This window comes from Tachypleus tridentatus, chromosome 13 (genome assembly GCF_004210375.1).
Source record: "Tachypleus tridentatus isolate NWPU-2018 chromosome 13, ASM421037v1, whole genome shotgun sequence".
NCBI lineage: Eukaryota > Metazoa > Arthropoda > Merostomata > Xiphosura > Limulidae > Tachypleus > Tachypleus tridentatus.
Window position 1 is genome coordinate 58,451,051 of NC_134837.1, and position 19,906 is coordinate 58,470,956.

Sequence of the window (19,906 nt, forward strand, 5' to 3'; positions counted from 1 at the left end):
TCCTCTCTTCAGTACTGGCTCTTGAAATCCATAAAATCTTGATATTTTTCTTATGATATCTTCTTCACCAACAATTGTCAGTGTGAAGTATGCTTCCCATCTTCTTTCTATTTTGCTCTACAAAGGCAGTAAATTCCTAATGTTTATAGCATCACTGATATTCTTGGGAAATGCTCTACTTATCTCTAAAGCACTTCAGTTTCTTTTCTTGCTTTCTTGACCATGAAGTCTTTGGAAGAGCAATTGCCTCTTATTTTAGGCTGATTGTCTCTATGACTAATCACTTTTTTACACTGATGGAATTTAAGCTTGCTCTTCATTGGTCTAGTAGTACATCATTTGGACCCTATGATTCTCTCTATGAGATGCTGTGTCATCTGTCTTGCCTCTTTTGCTCTTTTTTTGGTAGCTTTTAACCAGATTTGGCAGGAGAACATTTTTCCATATGCTTACCACAAGGTTATTTTTCTGCTTGTTTTTAAGCCTGAGAAGTATCACAAGATTATTTCTAATTATTGTCCTAATGCTTTAACTAGATGTTTCTGTAAGGTTTTGGAGAGGATGATTAATGTTTTTTGAATCAAACAATCTCCTCTCAAGTACTCAATATCAATTCCATTGACAGTGCTTCACCTGATTCCACTTGAAACCTCAGTCAGGAAAGTCTTCAAGAGAGTACATCTTGTGCCTGTTTTCTTCAGTCTTGATGAGACTTATGACACTATATTGAGGTACATAAGTTGTGGGGATCTTCATTTCTTTAGGTTGCATGGTTTTTTATGTATTTTTGTTTGTAATTTTTCCCTTGACAGTAGCTTTCAAGTCTGTATTGGTTCAATCCTTTCCTATTCTTTTGTACAGGAACCAGAGTCTCTCAGGGCTGTGTCCTGAGTGTTGCACTTTTCAGTGTTAAATGTTATTACTCAACAAATTCCTCCTACTGTTGCAGACACACTGTATGTATTTGACCTCCATATTTTGTGATGGTCATTGAGAATGAGATTTACTGAGTAGCAGTTGTCTTTTACATTGGACCATAGCAAATGGTTTCACCTTCTCCCCAGCTGACTAAATTTGATCTGTCATTGGTTGACAATGCTGATTCCAATGGTCAGCCCATCCTCCCATGGCTTATTATGATTATACCCACCTGTGATTTTACTTTGAGTCATCTGAAGAAGGTGGATACTCCTGATTGGAAGTACCATCTTTTTTTGCTGAACATCTTTTGAACCATTAATCTGCTCCTATATTTATGGATGGTTGAAAATCAAATGACTTTGTGGGCTCTGCTGTGGTTTATTGTGGCTTAGTTGTTGCTTCCAGAGTATTCTCCTTAGTTTCTGTGTTCACTGCCAAGTTGTATGTCATTGGTTTTGCCCTGGATCACATAGAAGGTAAGCAATACACTCACTGTACTTTTTATCCTGACTCTTTTAGCTTTATATTGGTGCTGAATTGCCTAATATAAGTTCTCATCTTGTTCTTGTTGATATTCAGAAATGAATGGCTTACTTTTAAATCTAGTTTTTCTGGATATCTGGCCATGTTGGTATTCATGGTTATGAGCTTGCTATCACATTCATGCTTATCCCATATATGGACTATAGTCCTGTAATGAAGGCGTGGCTTCTCGTTAGTTCACAGCCAGCTTAAGGTGAGCAACTTCATAACAGCCTTTTTCCAAATCAAACCAAATGTTGTTGTTTAACTGTCTAGTTTCTGTAACAATAGATGGGAGGAAGTTATTCTGACTAGACCATGCCTTATTCACACTTTATCAATCCATTATTTTCTTTTATGTGGGACAGATCTGTCAATGTGTGACTCTGTGACACTCAAGTCACAAATATCTATGTGTTGCTTTCATGCCATTGTTATTATAATTACAAATGACAACACTATTTTAGGCATGTTTTTTTCTTGGGGCTTGCCGTGACTCTAGACAGTGCCTTTAGTGGTGACGACATCGTTAAGTTTGATTGTGATGTTTAGTTTTTTGTGGGTCATAGGCCTTTTTAATTCTATTATTTGTTTTTTTACCTGATTTTTGGTCTTTGTTTAGTTTTTAACTTTATTTATTCTTACATTTTAAAGTATTTTACTTTTAAGATTTTAAACAGTACGTACTTTAGCATAGATAACCTAAAAAAGTGCCAAACAACCAAACCACCAGGTACATGTTTGCATAACCTTCTACCCATCCTCCCCACTTCTAGTGCATTTCGATTGAATTGTCAATAATGAGCATATAAAGGATATGTTCCCTTCCTTAGTCTAGCCTGATGATGTTTACATGTGACATGTGAGATCTTTGTTTAAGACTTGTGGCATTCACAGAAATTTACATGGCAGTATGCACAATGTATTAGTTTTGTATTTTAAAGAATAAATATTTATATGAAATACATTTTCAGGTAAAAAAAAATGTTAACATATCTTTTTCTAATTCATGAAGAAGTTACACATAAAATTTTCAAAGAAAAAGGCAGTAAGTGAAAATATATTCCAAAAGAAGAAATTTAATCCCAAGAAATCTGTTAACAGATTAAACTGTGATTGGCTAATCAGACAGTTCAGTAGCATAATGCTTGTAGTAATAGTAATACAGACATAGGTAATGTGCTAAACAAACTTAGGCTCTAAGAATGGAAGTACCATGTGATAAATGTGTAGAAGTTGAAGTTTTGATTAGTGATGGCTGTTTCACATCAGTGTCATAGGTCCCAAGATCTTGATTGATACCTGAAAGATAGTCTTATTCAAGGTCTTGACCCTCTGGATCTTGTTCTTAAATTATTTAAAGGTTTTAAAAATGAGACTGGTTAAATTTAAAAGTTAACAGTATTAGACCAGTCACCTTCTCAGGATTATTAAGTGCTAAATATTGATTACACAGTAGCTCATGTGAGATACAGTGTAACATTAAAGATGTTCTACTAGTAAATTTCCTTGGTACTATACCTTTGCAATGATATTTATAGTGCCTTCCTTATTCATCTTTATGTTACCAACCACAATAAACCTTTGCCTGTGCTTGAATTTGTGATTATCACACTATTCAAGACTAACAGATTATACGTTGTTTTATAAACTTCATATAGTGGATTTATTTATGTGAAACATTAATGATTATATATGATATTCAACATCTCTAATAGATCTGCTGTGGTCCTGTTTGATTACAAAGATCATAAATATTATATTGCTGACCTTTTATTTTATTTTTTTATTAATTCACGTTTTTGTTATTTTTTCATTGGATGAGATATTAAAAGAAAGACTGTGGGGTTAGTGTGTAAAAGATTTGCTATTAAGATGTTATTAAAGTTTGTTGGATGTGTGTGATTTTGATTTTTCATGCTTTATTTTTCATTGTGTTATCTATTACAAGTTCTCAATCTTGGACACAGAGGTCTTAGCTACACTGCTATTCCATGTGATAGCTTGAAACAGAATTTCATGTTAATACAGGATGCACTGTATGAAAACTGTAGTGTTCATGAAATTGGTACTTTTGATAACAGAAGTAATTGAAGTGGAAAATCCAAACTCTTCAAGTTATAATCTATAAATCACAATATGCTCCTTATGAAATAAAAAGCAATCCAGTAGAGGTCTTTCCAATAACCTGGATGTAAGTACAGGTGTGAACTTACTGTAAGATGCGTATTAGCCTGAAGTTTCTACAGTGGATGTTTAGTTACTTAGATGTCACTGCTTATGAGAGACAACCCAAAAGCTCAAAGGAGCATCAGACTTCAAACTGTGGAATGGTGACAGCGAGAGGAGTATGATCTTTACAAATTAATCCAAATTTTATTATTACAACAAATAGTGCTAATTTATCCAACAACAGAAAGTAGAATAGTAACTTGATGAAAGTAAATCTTATGTGGGACATGCTGGGTAACAATGCAGATATGGGCTGCATCTTAGCCACTGTTTTGGAAATCTGTACAAAATTCATGGCATCCTGACTGTTGAAGGATACAAGTATGGGATTCAGGTGCACTAATATCTGACAGAAAAGCCAAATATGTCTGCAAAAACACAAAATCAAGATAGTTAATTGAATAAATACTGAATACTAACAACAAAGGAAAAAAAGTCAGGGTTTTCTTTCCATATGAGAGAATATAAATGTTCACCCCTAAACTCAATATTTCCACTCTGAATTTTCTGCAAAATAAAGATTTTATTTTGAGGTGATAACTTTTGATATGAAAAAACCTTTGTAATATTAAACTACACCATTTGAGACATACTTATAAAATAATCTATAAGAACACAACCAGAAAATATTTGTAGGCATACAAGTAGATTTCCTGAAATGTCTTAACTTTTTCTTATTTTCTTCTTCCTTTGCAGCTGGTTTAAAAATGTATTTATTTAGCTTACTATTGGATTCCTCACTTTTATACATTAAATCAAACCTTTGTTTACAAAATATTTTGTAACATTACCATACTTTTGACAGCTTGTCATCTGTGTGGCTGTTATTTGGTTGTGGAATGTCAAGTTAAAGCAAGAGAACTATGGAAGTACCAATTCTTATATATAGTTAAAGCCTTAGTAACATATCCCTCAAAGCTATGGGTTACATATTTCATTTAATACTTTGCATACATTATTTGCTATCCTGGAACATTTGTGCAGGTTTCTGCAGTGCTTGTTTAAATATGCTGAATTATAGAATTCCATAAGAAAATGTGTAATACTAATTTAAGACATAAGGACATTCATATGCAACCTTTATCTGTGTAAAAAGATTAGCACATGTTTACAACACTGAAACATCAGGTCATTATGGATTGGATCAACTACATGCAGAAGCTGCATGGAAATTTTAAGAAAAATTACATGAATGTACCTGAATAAAAATTTATCCTAAAGTATTTAAAGAATGGTGAAATTATAAATTGTTCTAGTTATGAAAAACTTCCTATTCCTTTTCCCATAATTTCCCAAATATTAAAATTAAGCATTAACTGATCAATTACAAAGATAACTAAAGGTAATTATATGTTGTAATCAATTCCTATTGCAACAAAATGACAATCAAACACATGAATTTCAGAAGTATCATATAATGAACTGAAATCATAATGCAAATCAAAATAAGGTGAATACATCTGATATTATATGAATAATTTCTAAAATCAAAATAATAATAATAAAGTTAAATTACAATAACTAGCAAGTTACAATTTTCAGAACAAAATTAAAACATACAGAAATAAAATTTTAAAACATTAAAATCAAAGAAACCAGAAATTATAAAAGTAAAAAAACATTCAAAAATTTAATCTGAACTTATAAGAACTCCAAATTGACAGTGGAATAAGTAAATGAATATATAAATAAATTAAATGCAAAATAGTATTGAAACACAGGATGCCTTGTAGCTTGTAGGGGTTGTTCAAGTGCTATATCTGGATATGGTTGTCAGTGCCTAGGTTTCACATTCTGGGAGTCAAACCCCAGCTTTTTTGTAACACATGGTGTTCACAATAGTGTTCAAATATCCATCAAAAGTTAGTATGGTAAATTCTTGGAATTGTGTTGTTGGCTGTCTCTTCCAAGAAGTTAACATTTGCAGTGATGTGCATTTTTGATGCATACAACAGAACTTTGTTGGGTAGATTAGTGTTGTTTTCTCTTAAGTGCAGTAGATTGTCAATCGGTTCACAAGATAGGATTGCAAATTTCCAGTTCGTTCAACCTTTGTAGTTATGATTTTACACCTCAAATCCTTTCTTGGAAAATGACAGTTGAATGTATATGTAGTGCATGTTCAGTGTTTTACATTATTCATGATGAGTGCATTTGTCACTGTGATATCTGGACATCATTGTTTCATACACTTTTTGTGAATGTGTAATCCACACAGCTTCTTACAGAACAACATAATTGCAACTGACTTAATCAGACTGCTGACCATGCTATGTCACATGATAGTTCTTCCATTATTGTTTGGTTGTTGTAGAGGCAGAGCCTTGGGCCACAGGGAAAAGAGAAAGTAAGATAACAAGAAGTTACTTTTCAAATGAAGTTAGGCTCACTGATTTACAGTAACCTGTGCTTCTGATTTTGAAGGTTGTGCACTTTGTCTGTGCACATAGTAACTTGCTCCCTTGTACAAGTTAAACATAAGTACAGAAATAAAATCATGTCTAGCTTTACAAATAAATATAGAATTATATTCATGTTGTCCTCATAAATTGTCATAATACTACAGTCAAATGAAGTTAGCACAGGTTTTGTGAATTATGGCTAACTTGCCTTGAAGATAAAACATGAAATGATAATTTAAAGTATGAAAATATTCTTTGTTTATATAAAGAACATATAGTTCATTTTGTATTCTTATTTCATTATAGTTCAAACCCATTGCAGCAGTCTTGCAGATAAACACAGTTATTGTGCATATCTCCTGGAAATGTGAAATTTCCAGACTTATACAACTTCTTCAGCTAACACTTTCTGATATAGTGGCAGTTGATCAGCCCCACTGGTGGCCTATATTATCACTTCATGGTTGACATGAATGGGTAATGTACCAGTTTAATGATTTTTGAACGGTTTCATTAGTGATTACTCAAGGGTCAAAATGGCAAAAATGTCAACATGAAAATAAGATGTATCATACAGCCATCAGTCAGTAAAGTAACAGTTGAAATGGCTTGTAAAGCAATCACAAGAATGAATGAAAAATCACTGCTTGATATCTGTTTCACATAAATTTTAGCCTCTGGGATTTTAGGTTATAGTTCTAGGTAGTTATAATGAACTGTGAAACTGCTTTAATACCTGTCATTTTATTCCATATACAATTATTTCAAAAGTATGTACCTTGATATTCCATCAGACTTTACCCATCCTATTTCTTTTGATCAAAATGGAACAAACCATGCAAAAATTGTCTGATCAAATGAGAGCTTTAGAAAATATTACATTTATTATTGTAATGTCAAAAGGTCATATTTATAGATTACCTTTCACTTATGTGAGAAAAAGCAAATTAATTTTATATATATTAAGGAATATTAGTATGTCACTTTATGCAAATCATGAGTCTGTCACTGCATTGCATTGCAGTTCTTACAGTGTTCTTTACTTTTCACAGTCATTTCTTTTTCGTCTGTGATACACTGCCCATCATATGCACAGAGGAAATGCATTGAAGCCTTGTTTTTGCACACCTGTACAGGTTGGAGTTTTATTTTCTGCAATCACAGAGGACCAACTCAAGGCATCTTTTTGCTGCTTTGGGTAATGTTGCACAGAAAGAGTAATAAATGTTCCTCTAAAGTTTCTAGCCCCATCAAACAGAGTCAGGAAGTACTAGTTCAGCAAGTGTTGTACTAGTGCCACTTGGGTAGGAGGGAACATGATATTAGATGGCTCTTTCTGTATAAGAAAAAGATGTTTCTGGAAATCATTCACATGTTGTGTGAAAGAGATACTGCAGTTTTACTAGTTATAAAATAATGAATGATAATGTGTTGTTATTGTATTATTCATTTTTAAAACTCACCTTTGAATGAATGTGTATAGTAAAGTCATGCTTACTTTGTCCAGACCACTGATACGATCATGAAAGGGCTCAATGAATATTTCCAGTACAGACAGTCACCTAGAACGTCATCAGGTGATCACAGCCAGTTATAGAAATACAGATAGAACTTCATAAAATATATAAACATCCCATACTGTTTTATTACCATAATCAAGTAAAGCTGGACTTAGTGTCATAAACAGTAACAGCTTGGAGCAAAAGAAGTTTTTCTGATTTATTTGACTCCATGACCTTTGTTAATGCATTTAATCACTTTTCATGTAAGTATGGAAAAACCTTAAATAATTTCTAACATATTAGCTATCTGGATGACATGCTATGAGAACAGATAAAATAGTTCCTGTTTCATTTCATCCATTCTCAGGATATTTTGGCAGTTTTATACAATTTCCTGGTTGACTTAATACATTCAACAAGTTTTTATTTTATAAATGCTTGGTGTTGCTGGAATTTCATCTCTTTGATTTCATGGATAGTTTTAATAAAGACCCAGGATCATTTACCCTGTAATCAGAAAGTTGTAGATTCTAGACCTAGCAGCACTTGTCACAACTTCTATCAAGAGCACAAATTCAGAGAGGTAAGAGATATAGTGTTGCAAATGTAATACATAAACAGTGTAGAAAAAGTACATTTATAGTTATTTAATAATAAAGAATAAAGTAAAGAAATTATAAATCATAATGTTAAAACAGGTTTTACACTTTATTCAATGTAAATGAATACAGTTGTGCAATTATAAATTAGAAACACAACATAATATAATAAGACACTAAATTTACAAGTTATTAAACACTGAAGTAGGCAAGAGGAATAAGTATGATATCCCTACAGCTGAAATGGCAAGTAAGGTTGGAGGCAATCATTCCCTCATTACCAGGCTGAACATATTTGAAGTAATAAAAACATAATCATGAGGATTGTAATACAGTATTTTGATTGCTTGAATAGTTGAAATAATTGAAAATAGTAATAATCAGAAAGCCTGATTTCAATTAGTTGATTACATTTGTGAGATGTGACAATATTTATGCTGAGCAGATCTGAATTAATTGATTTTAATAATGGAAAATCATAATGCCAATATTCAGATTTATCATGCCAATTTCAATTAAATGCCATTGCGAATAGTTTGTATGATTCAAAGTGAAGAACCATTGCATGAGATTAATGAGAACAATAATTTATATTTTAGAGCATGACTTCAGAGACCTTACAAACATTAAGACTGCTAACTTTAGTACAGAATTAAGTAAATGACTGGTATTTGAACTGGGGACTTTTACCTTACTTTTACATGGCACCATACATCACAAGTTTGTAGCTGTTTAACATATTCATCATAGGCTTGATGTTACCAGATGTATAGGATGGTTGCTATAACATGATGAACATATCTGTGGTAATATTAGTCTGAGCAAGATGTTCTGTCATCCAGTTCTTTCCAAGCAAACATCAGCTGCTTTTGTTGCTACCATTATAGTATGCCAACTGCTAGACATAAACACAAATTTATCCTTCACTAAATGTATTTGGTCATGTCTATTAAATGTTTTTGGTATTGTATAGAGTGACTTGATACAAACAAAATTGTGGATCTGACCTGGATTCAAGTGTTATTGTACTGCATTTCATACAATCACCATTAAGTGTTGCATTATTGCAAATGAATGCACTAAGTTTCCAAATTGTGGTAGTTAAACACCAGAGATTTTGAGAAAAATATTAGGAAACTGGCTGTTTGGTCTAAGTCATTTAATTGATTGTCCATAAGCACAGATTACATTGATTAGTGTTATGTAAACTAGTGGATTAATTAGCATTTCTAAATAATTGAAATGTTGACACCAAACTCTTGCCCCATCCTTGTTATGGCAAAAACTACGAGTGCTATCTACTACAAGTGAAACTAATTTTGAATTATTGACTGTAAGTACCACCATTATATTATTTTGTGCTGGTAGGTACTATAACTCAAATGTAACCAATTAACCTTTTCACTCTTGGCATCCTTTGTGGTGTATGTAATTAGATTTTACTCTGTTCCATTTAACATATAATATCCCTACTTTTTTATTATGGTATATAAATAAAGTTGGCATAAAACATAGCTAGTAATCCAAGTTTCTACTATTATATAAGTTTTAAGTTCTTAGTTTTATAAGACAGCACTTTAAAAAAATCTTGAACTTTACCTCATATGAAAATTGTGACATATGCTCTTTATGTATCCCCTCTTCACTAATTTAGTTAACATACCTGTTTGAAATATGAAATTTAATATAAATTAATCTGATAATGTTGGCATCATTCAAGCAAAGCATAATTGCTATAGCATACAATTTTATTTAGTTACATAGCCATAAACTATAAAATCAGATTCCACTTGTTATGCCCACCTGTCACATTGTCTCTCTCGAGAAATTGCCAGTAGTTATTTCTGACATTTAATAATATGTATGTTATTTCTAACCAATAAAAAGTCAAAGTGTTAGTCTATCAAATTGTGTATTACATTGGTTGCTGTACAGAGAATTGTCTAGTTCAAATTTTATTCCAGTGGGGAAGACTTTGAGGAGCTTAGTTGAATTTTTAATAGCTTTTGTCATGAAGATAGAAATCCAGAAAAATTGTGACAGTTAAAGGACAGTGTATGCTTTGTGCATGTTATTATTTTGTGATCTTTGGTATATTATTTCATAAAAAAAAAGAAAATTAGTAGAATGTAGTACCATCAGTATAAGAAAGTAGGATTTAAGTTTAGTCAACAGTTGATAGTAAAAAATACTATATTTCTTGATTTTCATATATATTTTTTATTGCTTAATATAAAAGTAACTAAAATGTAAAAATTTTAAACTTTTTAGGCTATAATACATAAAGAATAGCAATAAAAACTTTTTTTATGAAGTATGCTCACTAGTAACCTTGTGCTATATAATTCAGTAGGGTAATATGAGCTACACATTTGCTAAGTGAATTACAACTTGTGTGGCATGAATATTAGAGACAGTTCAGAGAGCAATAAAACAATAAAAGTTTAAGTAGAAAAAAGGTGTATGCTGTTACAAGTTTTAAAGTTATTTAGGATAAACAGATGTAGCTTCATGTTACAATTTGAAGTCATTCTAGAGAGGAAAAAATGAAAGTTTTATTTCCAATTCTTGTGGTAGTTATGAGGTTCAAATTGAAAACTGTTAATAAAAATATTTCATTAAAAATTTGTATTTTTTTGTATACAAAGGAATGTTAGTGGCAACTGAAAGCTTGTAAAATTTATGAAGATACACATAACATATTAGAAATTATAATATGGAAACTAAAGGTCAATTTGGGTGTCACTTTTTATATTGAATTGACTAGGCCTACAAAAAGAAAGTTAATAGGTATCATTGAGTATTCTGTTTACAAGTACCACTAACTGCCCAGTGGTTCTTGCTGGTAGCATCATAAGCAGGTATAAAGCTGTCTTGCATTTTATCTTCATCAGATGAACATGTATATGAAATTTTAAATTTTCCTAGGGAAGTTTATTTTCTTTGGTTTTACATCTCTGCCTTGTGTTCATGAGCTGAAAGAGGATGTTATGCTGGTGTTGAAATGGGGATGGAGCATTCATGTAAAAGTGTGGTAGAGGGTTCACATGTTTTGAAGAGCTGGTTTTGATAGTGATGATGTTCACACCCATCTCATTTAGCAAATTCAGGTGCTGAAACAGTGAAATTCTAGTGCTAGAAATAAACTTATTGTACATGATGGATTGTGATCTATATTGACCATAGACCCTGTAGTGAAAGCTTCAGCTTGCAAGTTATTTTGAACAATTACACAGGTTTCAGTAGTACTCTGTCACATGAGATGCAAATCAGGTTCAAACATGTTATTAGTCAATCACATTTTGTAGTATATGCATACACCATTATTTCATTGCAAGTGGGAGTGGTATCTCCTGACTCCAGTCACTCCTATCATGAAGCATAATGACATGATTTTTAGGCATTAGTGCTGGATACTGTTTTCATAGACCTGAGCAATATTATCACTTACTTTTGAAGAGCAGTTTCATCAGTTGGTATCATGTAAGGTAATAGATTAATCTAAATTATTATTAAATCAATTAATTGAAGTTCATTTTTGTAATTACTACTTTTTGTATTTATTCCAACAATCAGTTAGTGAAAATTATAATTAAGTTCTACTGAAAGTAACAAACTGATCAAAATTAGCATTTTTAGTTAAATTGACAGTAAATTAAACAAAATGACAGTTAAATTGTAATAACAAAAATAATCAACTAATTACAATCAGTGTTTTTGATTATGATTACAGTTTACTTAATTAATGTTTCTAAATATAATGTTTGAGATTTATTCCAACAACTGATCAATGAAAATGATGATTTAATAGATTCTTAATGAAGTAAAGAACTAATTGAATTTAGTGTTTTTTTATTGTTACAATAAGTAATCAAATGTAATCAGTTGATGAGGCTACTGATTAATTTGTTAGCAGATACTTCTAATTGCTCTCCTGTACTGGATATTTTCCTGGTATGCAGATCAAGAGGTATGTTTCCTTTTATTTTCTTCAGGTCTCATCCTTTTGTGTCACTTATCCCTGTATGGCCTATATTCAGTATTGAGCACATCTGATTGCATGTTCATTAACTGCAGTAAGGCCTTTTGCTGTGCATGAGACCTGGAGTTGTGGACAAATAAGCAGATGTTGCATCATCTGCTTTTCACTGCAGTTGATTACAGTGAGTCTGCTGATCCCAGACCTGCTAAGGAAATGCTAAGTTGGCAAAATGACAATTTTTGTTCATAGAAGCTCTTGCAGGAAGAGTCTCCATAGTTTCTTTATACATGGTGTTTGCTATAGTTTCCAGTGACTCAGTTGAACTACAGAAAAAATTCTGTGATATCAGGTCTTTCATTACTTTCAAATGATAAAAGGTGTGCACTGTTTTTGTCTGCCAAGTTCATGCTGTTCTGCTGGCACCTGCTTTCCTGGTGTCTGGTGAACATGTTTGTAATTTTGACTTTTGCTAGGCAAGCTGCTAAGACTGTCTGTCTCTATCATTAACTTTGAACTGCTTGTGAAAGAAAGGTAATTGGCTGGCAGAAATTGTTGCCAAGTTTTATTATTATTAACAGTAGTTATTATTTTTACTTTTAATTACTAACTAAAGGGAAGGTAAATGGCTAGCAACACTTGTTATCAATCTTTTTTCTTCTCTTTTATCTACTGACTAGAGAGAATGTAGATATCTGTTAATGACCACTACTAACATTGTTTTTTTTCTCTGCTTATCAGAGGGAAAGTAATTGGTTAGCAATGTTGGCTACCTATTTCATTTTGTACATTTCTTGGTTTGAAGAAGACTGTACTAATCACTTGTAATAATTAATTTGGTCATCAATTAATTAATTAACATCTATATTAACAATATATAAGATTTGGAGTCAATTTTTAGGTTGAAAGTTAATCAGGTCATTGATTAATCTAGTTACAACTACCACTAACTTCCCAGTTGTACAAGTTTTTTGCATCATGTGCATTAATGTATCTAATTAAATCATTGTCACAAAAATAATAAACTAATTGCAAGCAGTGTTTTGAATATGATTAAGTCAATTAATCAAAATTAATGTCTTCAACTTTTTACATTTATTCCAACAATCAACCAAAGCAAATTATAATTAAATAGATTATCATGAAAGTAAAGAACTAATTGAATTCAGCATTTTTAATTATTTCAACTTTCTAAATAATTGAAATATTATCACCAACTTTGCTTACCTCATATTTATTATGATAAAGCTGCTTCCCACTATCACTAATTTTGAACTACTGACTAGAGAGACAGAAAGAAGTTGACTGGCTAGTAGCACCCATGTCAACCCCCCTTTTTTTTCTTTTTTTTTCCTTTTCTGTTTATATGTACCAAAGTTTTGGAAATAAATCAAATGTAATCAGTTATTAAAGTTGCTGATCAGTCTATTAGCAAATACCACTGTTTGCATTTGTATGCATTAATGTCTCCAATTGTCACAAAAATAATCAGTTGCTGTCAGCTTTATTTTATTATGATTAAGTCAATTAATCAAAATTTATATCTCTAATTGTGTATTTTTGTAGGCTTCATTATTTCTCTAGTTGACCAAAAACATATTGTCAGGTTGCTGTGAATAAACCTTCATACAGAATAATTCACTAAAAAACCTACATGCCATAGGAACTGGTTGTACTCCACACATATCACTGTTATTACTCTTGTTTATCAAAAGCTTCTTACAGAAATCACCCTAATGCTGAAATACAGATCAACAGAATGTCTTTAAGTGCACACCTGTAGAGCTTTCTGTTCAGCCATATTGAATGAATCTATCCTCCTTTATGAATTCCAAGTTTTCCCAATTGCAGTCAGCACATTTTCACCAAATTACAGTGGGTCGTGCTCTGTTTTCTTTTTAAAGGACACTTGTTGGCTGGGGCACAATGGCTACATATACACTCTTCCTAAAAAAAGTAAAATGTGAAATGACTAGTGGGACTCTGGAAAGTTTTGCACTGTCACATAATGATGCTAAGCACTATAGATGGTTTCTTTCATTGTGATACAAATCACATCACCTGCTTAAGTTTAACTAATGTGGGTAGCAACTGATCTGATTTTATTGTCAAAATTAAAAGTACTTGCTTGATGTAGTACTTCAGATTTTACTACTTCATTACACAAGAAGCATTTAGTTAACTTCTTATGGGTGTTGGTAATTTGAAGCCTGCTTGATTTGTTTTTCAATAGTGCATATGGATTTATTTTTTTGCTTTGATTTTTGCCTTAGAGGAGAAGTTAACTTGGTTTTGTTTTGTTGTCTTTACAAGTTTTTTGCAACTGTTGTGTTAAGCTCATGTCCAGTGGATGAATTCTGGTAATTCTCAATTCTTATGAAAATTGTTCAAGTAAACTGCAAGGGTATTGAAACCTGAATTGCCTTTATGTTTGGATCCATCTAGAAATATAAATCTCTTATTTATGTATCCCAGAAAGAAAAGGCACATTGACCTTCCTATATCTGTCTCATATGATGCTACACTCCCCATCTACCACACTTAGTTGAACATGCCAACAATAAAACAGAGACAACTATGTAAAGCAAGTTACTGAAGCCATACACAAAGCCATTAAAAACACAATTCCACAAACAAGGAAAAACACTCCCCCAATCATTGGACTTTAACACCAGAAATTCACGATCTAATAATCAAACATGAATAGCTAAGACAAACTCACTTTGTAATACTCGACCCAACCATCAAAACACAAATCAACAGAACAAAGGCAAAAATTAAGCAACAAATTAAAATAGCAAAAGAAATAAGTTGGCTTAACTTTTGTAAAAAACTTAGAGAAACTGAGAATAACCCAAAAGAATTTTGGAAAAAATATAAGAGCATTTCCTTAGACAAAAACACACATTATTTACTCCAACACATAACAACACAATTGCAAGGATGGACTCAGAGAAAGCTGCCTATTATGAATCCACCTTTAGCGACCTAAACTCTCTTGACTTTGACACACAACACCAACTACATACATACAAATAAATCTTGCTTCACACGACAATTCCCCAGTAATGCTCTAAACAGCTATTCCAGTTCAATTAATAGAAAAATGAACACCACTGAACTCAAAATTAACATTTAACACTTGAAAAAACTCTTCTCCTGGACATGATCAAATGCCTAATATTATTCTTAAAAATGGCTCCAATCTCCTATTACAACATCTCACAAACATCGTGAATTTCTTACTAACAACAGGTTATTACTTTGACACTTGGAAAAAAACTATTATCACCACTATTCCAAAGGAACAAACAGGACTACTACTGAAAACTTCTGTCCCATCAGCCTGTTAAGTTGTCTTGGCAATCTGATGGAGAAAATAATATCAAATCGTCTCCTAACATTTTTGTGAAACAAATAACATCCTACCCAAACCTCAAAATGCTTCCAGGAAATATAGACAAACAATAGATCACCTCACACGACTCGCTGAATCAGTTTACAAAGCATTCAATAACAATAAGGTAACCATAGGCATATTTTTAGATGTTAAAAAAGCATTTGACAGTGTTTGGCACAACACCTTCAAGTATAAATTAACCAACTTGAAAATAAATCAAACTGTTATCAGATGGATATCAAACTTCCTTACAGATAGAACAACTCAAATAATAGTTAACAAGACCTTATCAAAGTATTTCAAAATCACTGCAGAAGTGCCCCAAGGATCTGTTCTCTTGCCACACCTTTATATTATTTTTGTTAGTGATGTAAATACTGTCGTGAGTTGGAGCAACAAGTGGAGAGTGGTTTTAAACCCCACAAAACACAAGCAATCACTTTTTACATGAAATTAAAAAGGCACAGAAAAAAAACACCAGAAAAACATCTCACTCAGCAACTTGCCTATTAACATGAGCAAGCACATCACATTCGACTCCACATTAACTTGGAAAAAACATGTCAACAACACACATTTATCCATCAGAAAACCCATTTCACATTTGCTGACCATAACTAGCAAGCACTCAAACTGCTCACCCAAAAATTTTAATTGTATTAAAATATACAAGGCTTACATCTGCCCATTAATAGAATATGGATGTCAAACAACATACAACATGACTAACAACACACTACAGAAGATCCAAATACAACAAAATAAAATACTAAGAGCAGCAAGCAAACTATCAACATAACACACCTGTCAACTATGTACACAAATTCAGTAATCTACCCACCCTTAGGGATAGGCTAACTGAAATAGCATACAAATATTACTTAAGTAGAATATAGAAACAAATTAACTGCATCATTATACAAATTGGCCAGTTCTCCTACCAAATATATCTCACCATATAACATATTTCAACAACCACAAACCACTCAATAAAACACATAATTATAAATAAGGTGCTTATATGTTTATATCTGGTGTTTTTTTCTTTTTCAGCTCTGGGCACAAGACAGTTGTATAGGTTGCTGTAGTACCTGTTTAAATAAGCTGTATACTTAGAAGTCCATAAAGAAATGCAAACATATTAGCTCAAGACTTAAAAAACAAAGGCTACAACATGCAACTTTTTTAACCTGTTTGTGACCTTTAGACATCCAGTCAACATACATGAAATTAACTGTATTGAAATTTTAAAAAAATGTGATCTTGTCTGAATAAAAATATATTTTAAACTAATTAGAGAATTATGAAATTAGTAATTTTATTTTCTTTATCCATCATCTTGTTTCCATGGACAGTGTCTCATCTTTTACAAGACACTTATTCCAAGGATGCTACAGTTATGGTGAAACAATACCTAAAAGTAATAATAAAATAATATAGCTAAGCTTGGCTTGTATGAACTACCATTATGAATATTACTAAGATTGCAGAGGCTTATATGAAAACTGAGAAGATTAAATGCCAATTAATCAAGTTTCTGAACTGTGGAGATTGATGTGAGACACTTGACAATATTTCACAATTGCACATGGATAAAAATCATTGCATGCTGCTCTGTATACATCAAATATAAAATACTAGTACATTGTACAACTTCACTTCTCTAATTTTTTCTTATAATATATTGTTCTAATAATAAATTTGCCACTTTGCTACAATTATTCACTGATTATAATTCTAGTTTGTTTATCACCTATGCATTTCCTTAATTATTTCTAATAGTGTATACACCTATAGTGTATTAGTAAATCAAGCAATTGTGTTTAAAAGGAGATGATAATTTTTTAATATAAAAATCCTCCTTATATTAGTGAAGAATTTCATAATTCTGTTGTGTAGTAGTTATGCTTGATTTCTTAAACTCCCAGTAATTTATTTATAATGGACCAATGGCCTGAAACTATCATTATGAGACAAGAATGTCAGATTTAAGACTTGATAATTGCATGTTTCCTAACATAGTGGAACATTATATTAGTATCTAGTTAGTGGTTGTCTCACTCATGAGAACTAACTAAACTGAATATTTAACAAATCAAACTCAGTTCAACTGTACTTTGTCTTAATGTGTGATTGCACCTGAAGTTGAAAAATGATGTGTGTTGAAGGTTGATTGAAGTGCTGTGTGTAAGTTCCTGGTCTTTGGTTTGTAAAGAATCAGCAGTGAGAACCACAATCAGTGCAGAGTTTTTAACATCATGTTAGACCATTACTAAATCCAACTTATTTCTGCTTTCTCTCTCTCTCTCTACATCATACAGTGTATTCATAATACTGGTATTTTATCAAACCTAATTAATCTTGATAAGAAGTATAATACCTCTTATCTATAAATTTTAATTAATATTGGTATACATCAGACTAGGGTATTATGTGCAACATTTTTATAAAAACATGATATGTGAATAAACTGAAACATAATATTTTTATCATGTTTAAGGATTTAGTTGATCGTTATACTTCAGTATTGTGTATTTTTATCACTTGTGACATTTTTTATGACAATATTTGTTCTTCTCTCTAACAGATATCCGAATGCCACTGATGTGGAAAGATAGTGATCACTTCAAGAATAAAGGAGATTACCGAAGATTTGCTGTCTTCTGTCTAATTAAAATTGGAAGTAAGATAGTTGATACAGAAATAGTTTGGAATGTTGACCGTAATGTGACGGATATCTCGTTTGACAGTGTTTCAGTTTTGTAAGTTTAAATTTTTTAATGTGTCTCCATGTTACTAATTTAACTTTTAAATGCCACCTATGCTATTATTTATACACTTCTAAGGTAATTTAGATTATATATTAAAAGGTTTAATTTATTCCTGTTGAACATGTAATATGCTAAGAAAGATCACTTGTTTTGCACTATGTTTACTGTATGTAACATGTAGATTGTACAAATAATTTCAACTGTATTCTATAAGCTATTTAATTAACATTTGTTCATAAATATTTAATATTTTTCTGTGTTTGAAAAGTGCAAAGTGGTCTTCGTGTTAAGATTGAAAATACTTTTCTTCACCTGAAAAATCTCAAGTTTCATTTGCAAGTCTTTAAAATCTTCTAAATACATATCAAACATTTCTCTCTTTTTTTTTTTGACGAAAATTTTATATTTTCTCTACAACAACCTCGTAACCACTCAAAAAAATGTTTTTCCTTTTTCTTTCCTGAATCACTTCAAATAATCATATAAAACTACATTTCTTTATTCTAAATAACTTTAAACTAGTAACATTATACATCTTTTTTCACATAAATTTTATTATTTCGTTGCCTTTGAATGTGTATAGCTGATATTTGCACCACAAAATTAGTAAATTACTTGACAAACATACAGCTCATATTACCTTATCAAATGCACAGACAACTCAAGGTACACAAGTGTAACTTGTGAAAAAAGCTTTATTATTATTTATTTTATGTTATTTAACCTACAAAGTTTCTAATTTTTACATTTTAGTTACTTTTGTTATAATAAGTAAAGAATACACATGAAAAATGAGAAATATAATACTTACCTTGGTCTCTTATTTTTACTTTGACTGCCAATGAAATTTAAATCTACATTTTTATACTAACGGTACTATTACACTAATTATTTTTTTATTTATTTAAATAAAACCCCAAATAACACAAAATAAAAATATGCGAAGAGCAGACAATTTCTTAACCATCACAATTTTTTTGCTTTTTAACTATTTAACAACGGCTGTTCAAGATTCAGCTAAGTTCATCAAATAAAGCTTGAACTGAAATAGAATTGGTCAAGTCATTATACAGAAAAAATAAATAAATGTACTGTTGAATGCCAGAGAAAAGTATTGGCAGTTTCTGAAAAAGAGAGATTGGTGGGTATGGTGAGAAGGGTCTGATTTTTTTTTTTTTTAAATAAGCACTACACGATTTAATGTAAATTACTCATTATTATGTTGTGAACCCTCAGGTAAAGCAAACTAGAGAAGAGGGGGAGTGCCTAGAGAGAAAATGTCACAATTCTCATACTAAGTGAAATTTAAATATTTTTTAATATTGTTTTCAAAATCAAGAAGTTAAAACGTATAATATTATAAAATGGACAATTTCGCCATGCCGGGCCTATAATATTATAAAATGGACAATTTGCTATATTTTTATGGTATACTATGATAAGAAAGTAGTTTAAATTTTGAAAATAACTACCTTAAAACATCATAATGTGCTCAGAAAAAGTTGCCACTAAAAATGACTCAATTTAATACTTTCACAATACTTGAACTATTTAAATTATGATATTCACATTAAAGTT

At 31.4% G+C, this 19,906-nt stretch overlaps 1 protein-coding gene across 2 annotated transcripts in view; it reads left to right on the forward strand.

Annotated features, from left to right (window-relative positions):
• LOC143240241 (rhotekin-2-like) overlaps positions 1-19,906 on the forward strand; it is a 102,345-nt gene that overhangs the window by 32,471 nt on the left and 49,968 nt on the right. For both annotated transcript variants that reach the window (XM_076482375.1, XM_076482376.1), the window contains exon 4: positions 18,145-18,319. In XM_076482375.1, coding sequence (XP_076338490.1) covers positions 18,145-18,319 — 175 coding nt within the window. The remainder of the gene's footprint in view (positions 1-18,144; positions 18,320-19,906) is intronic.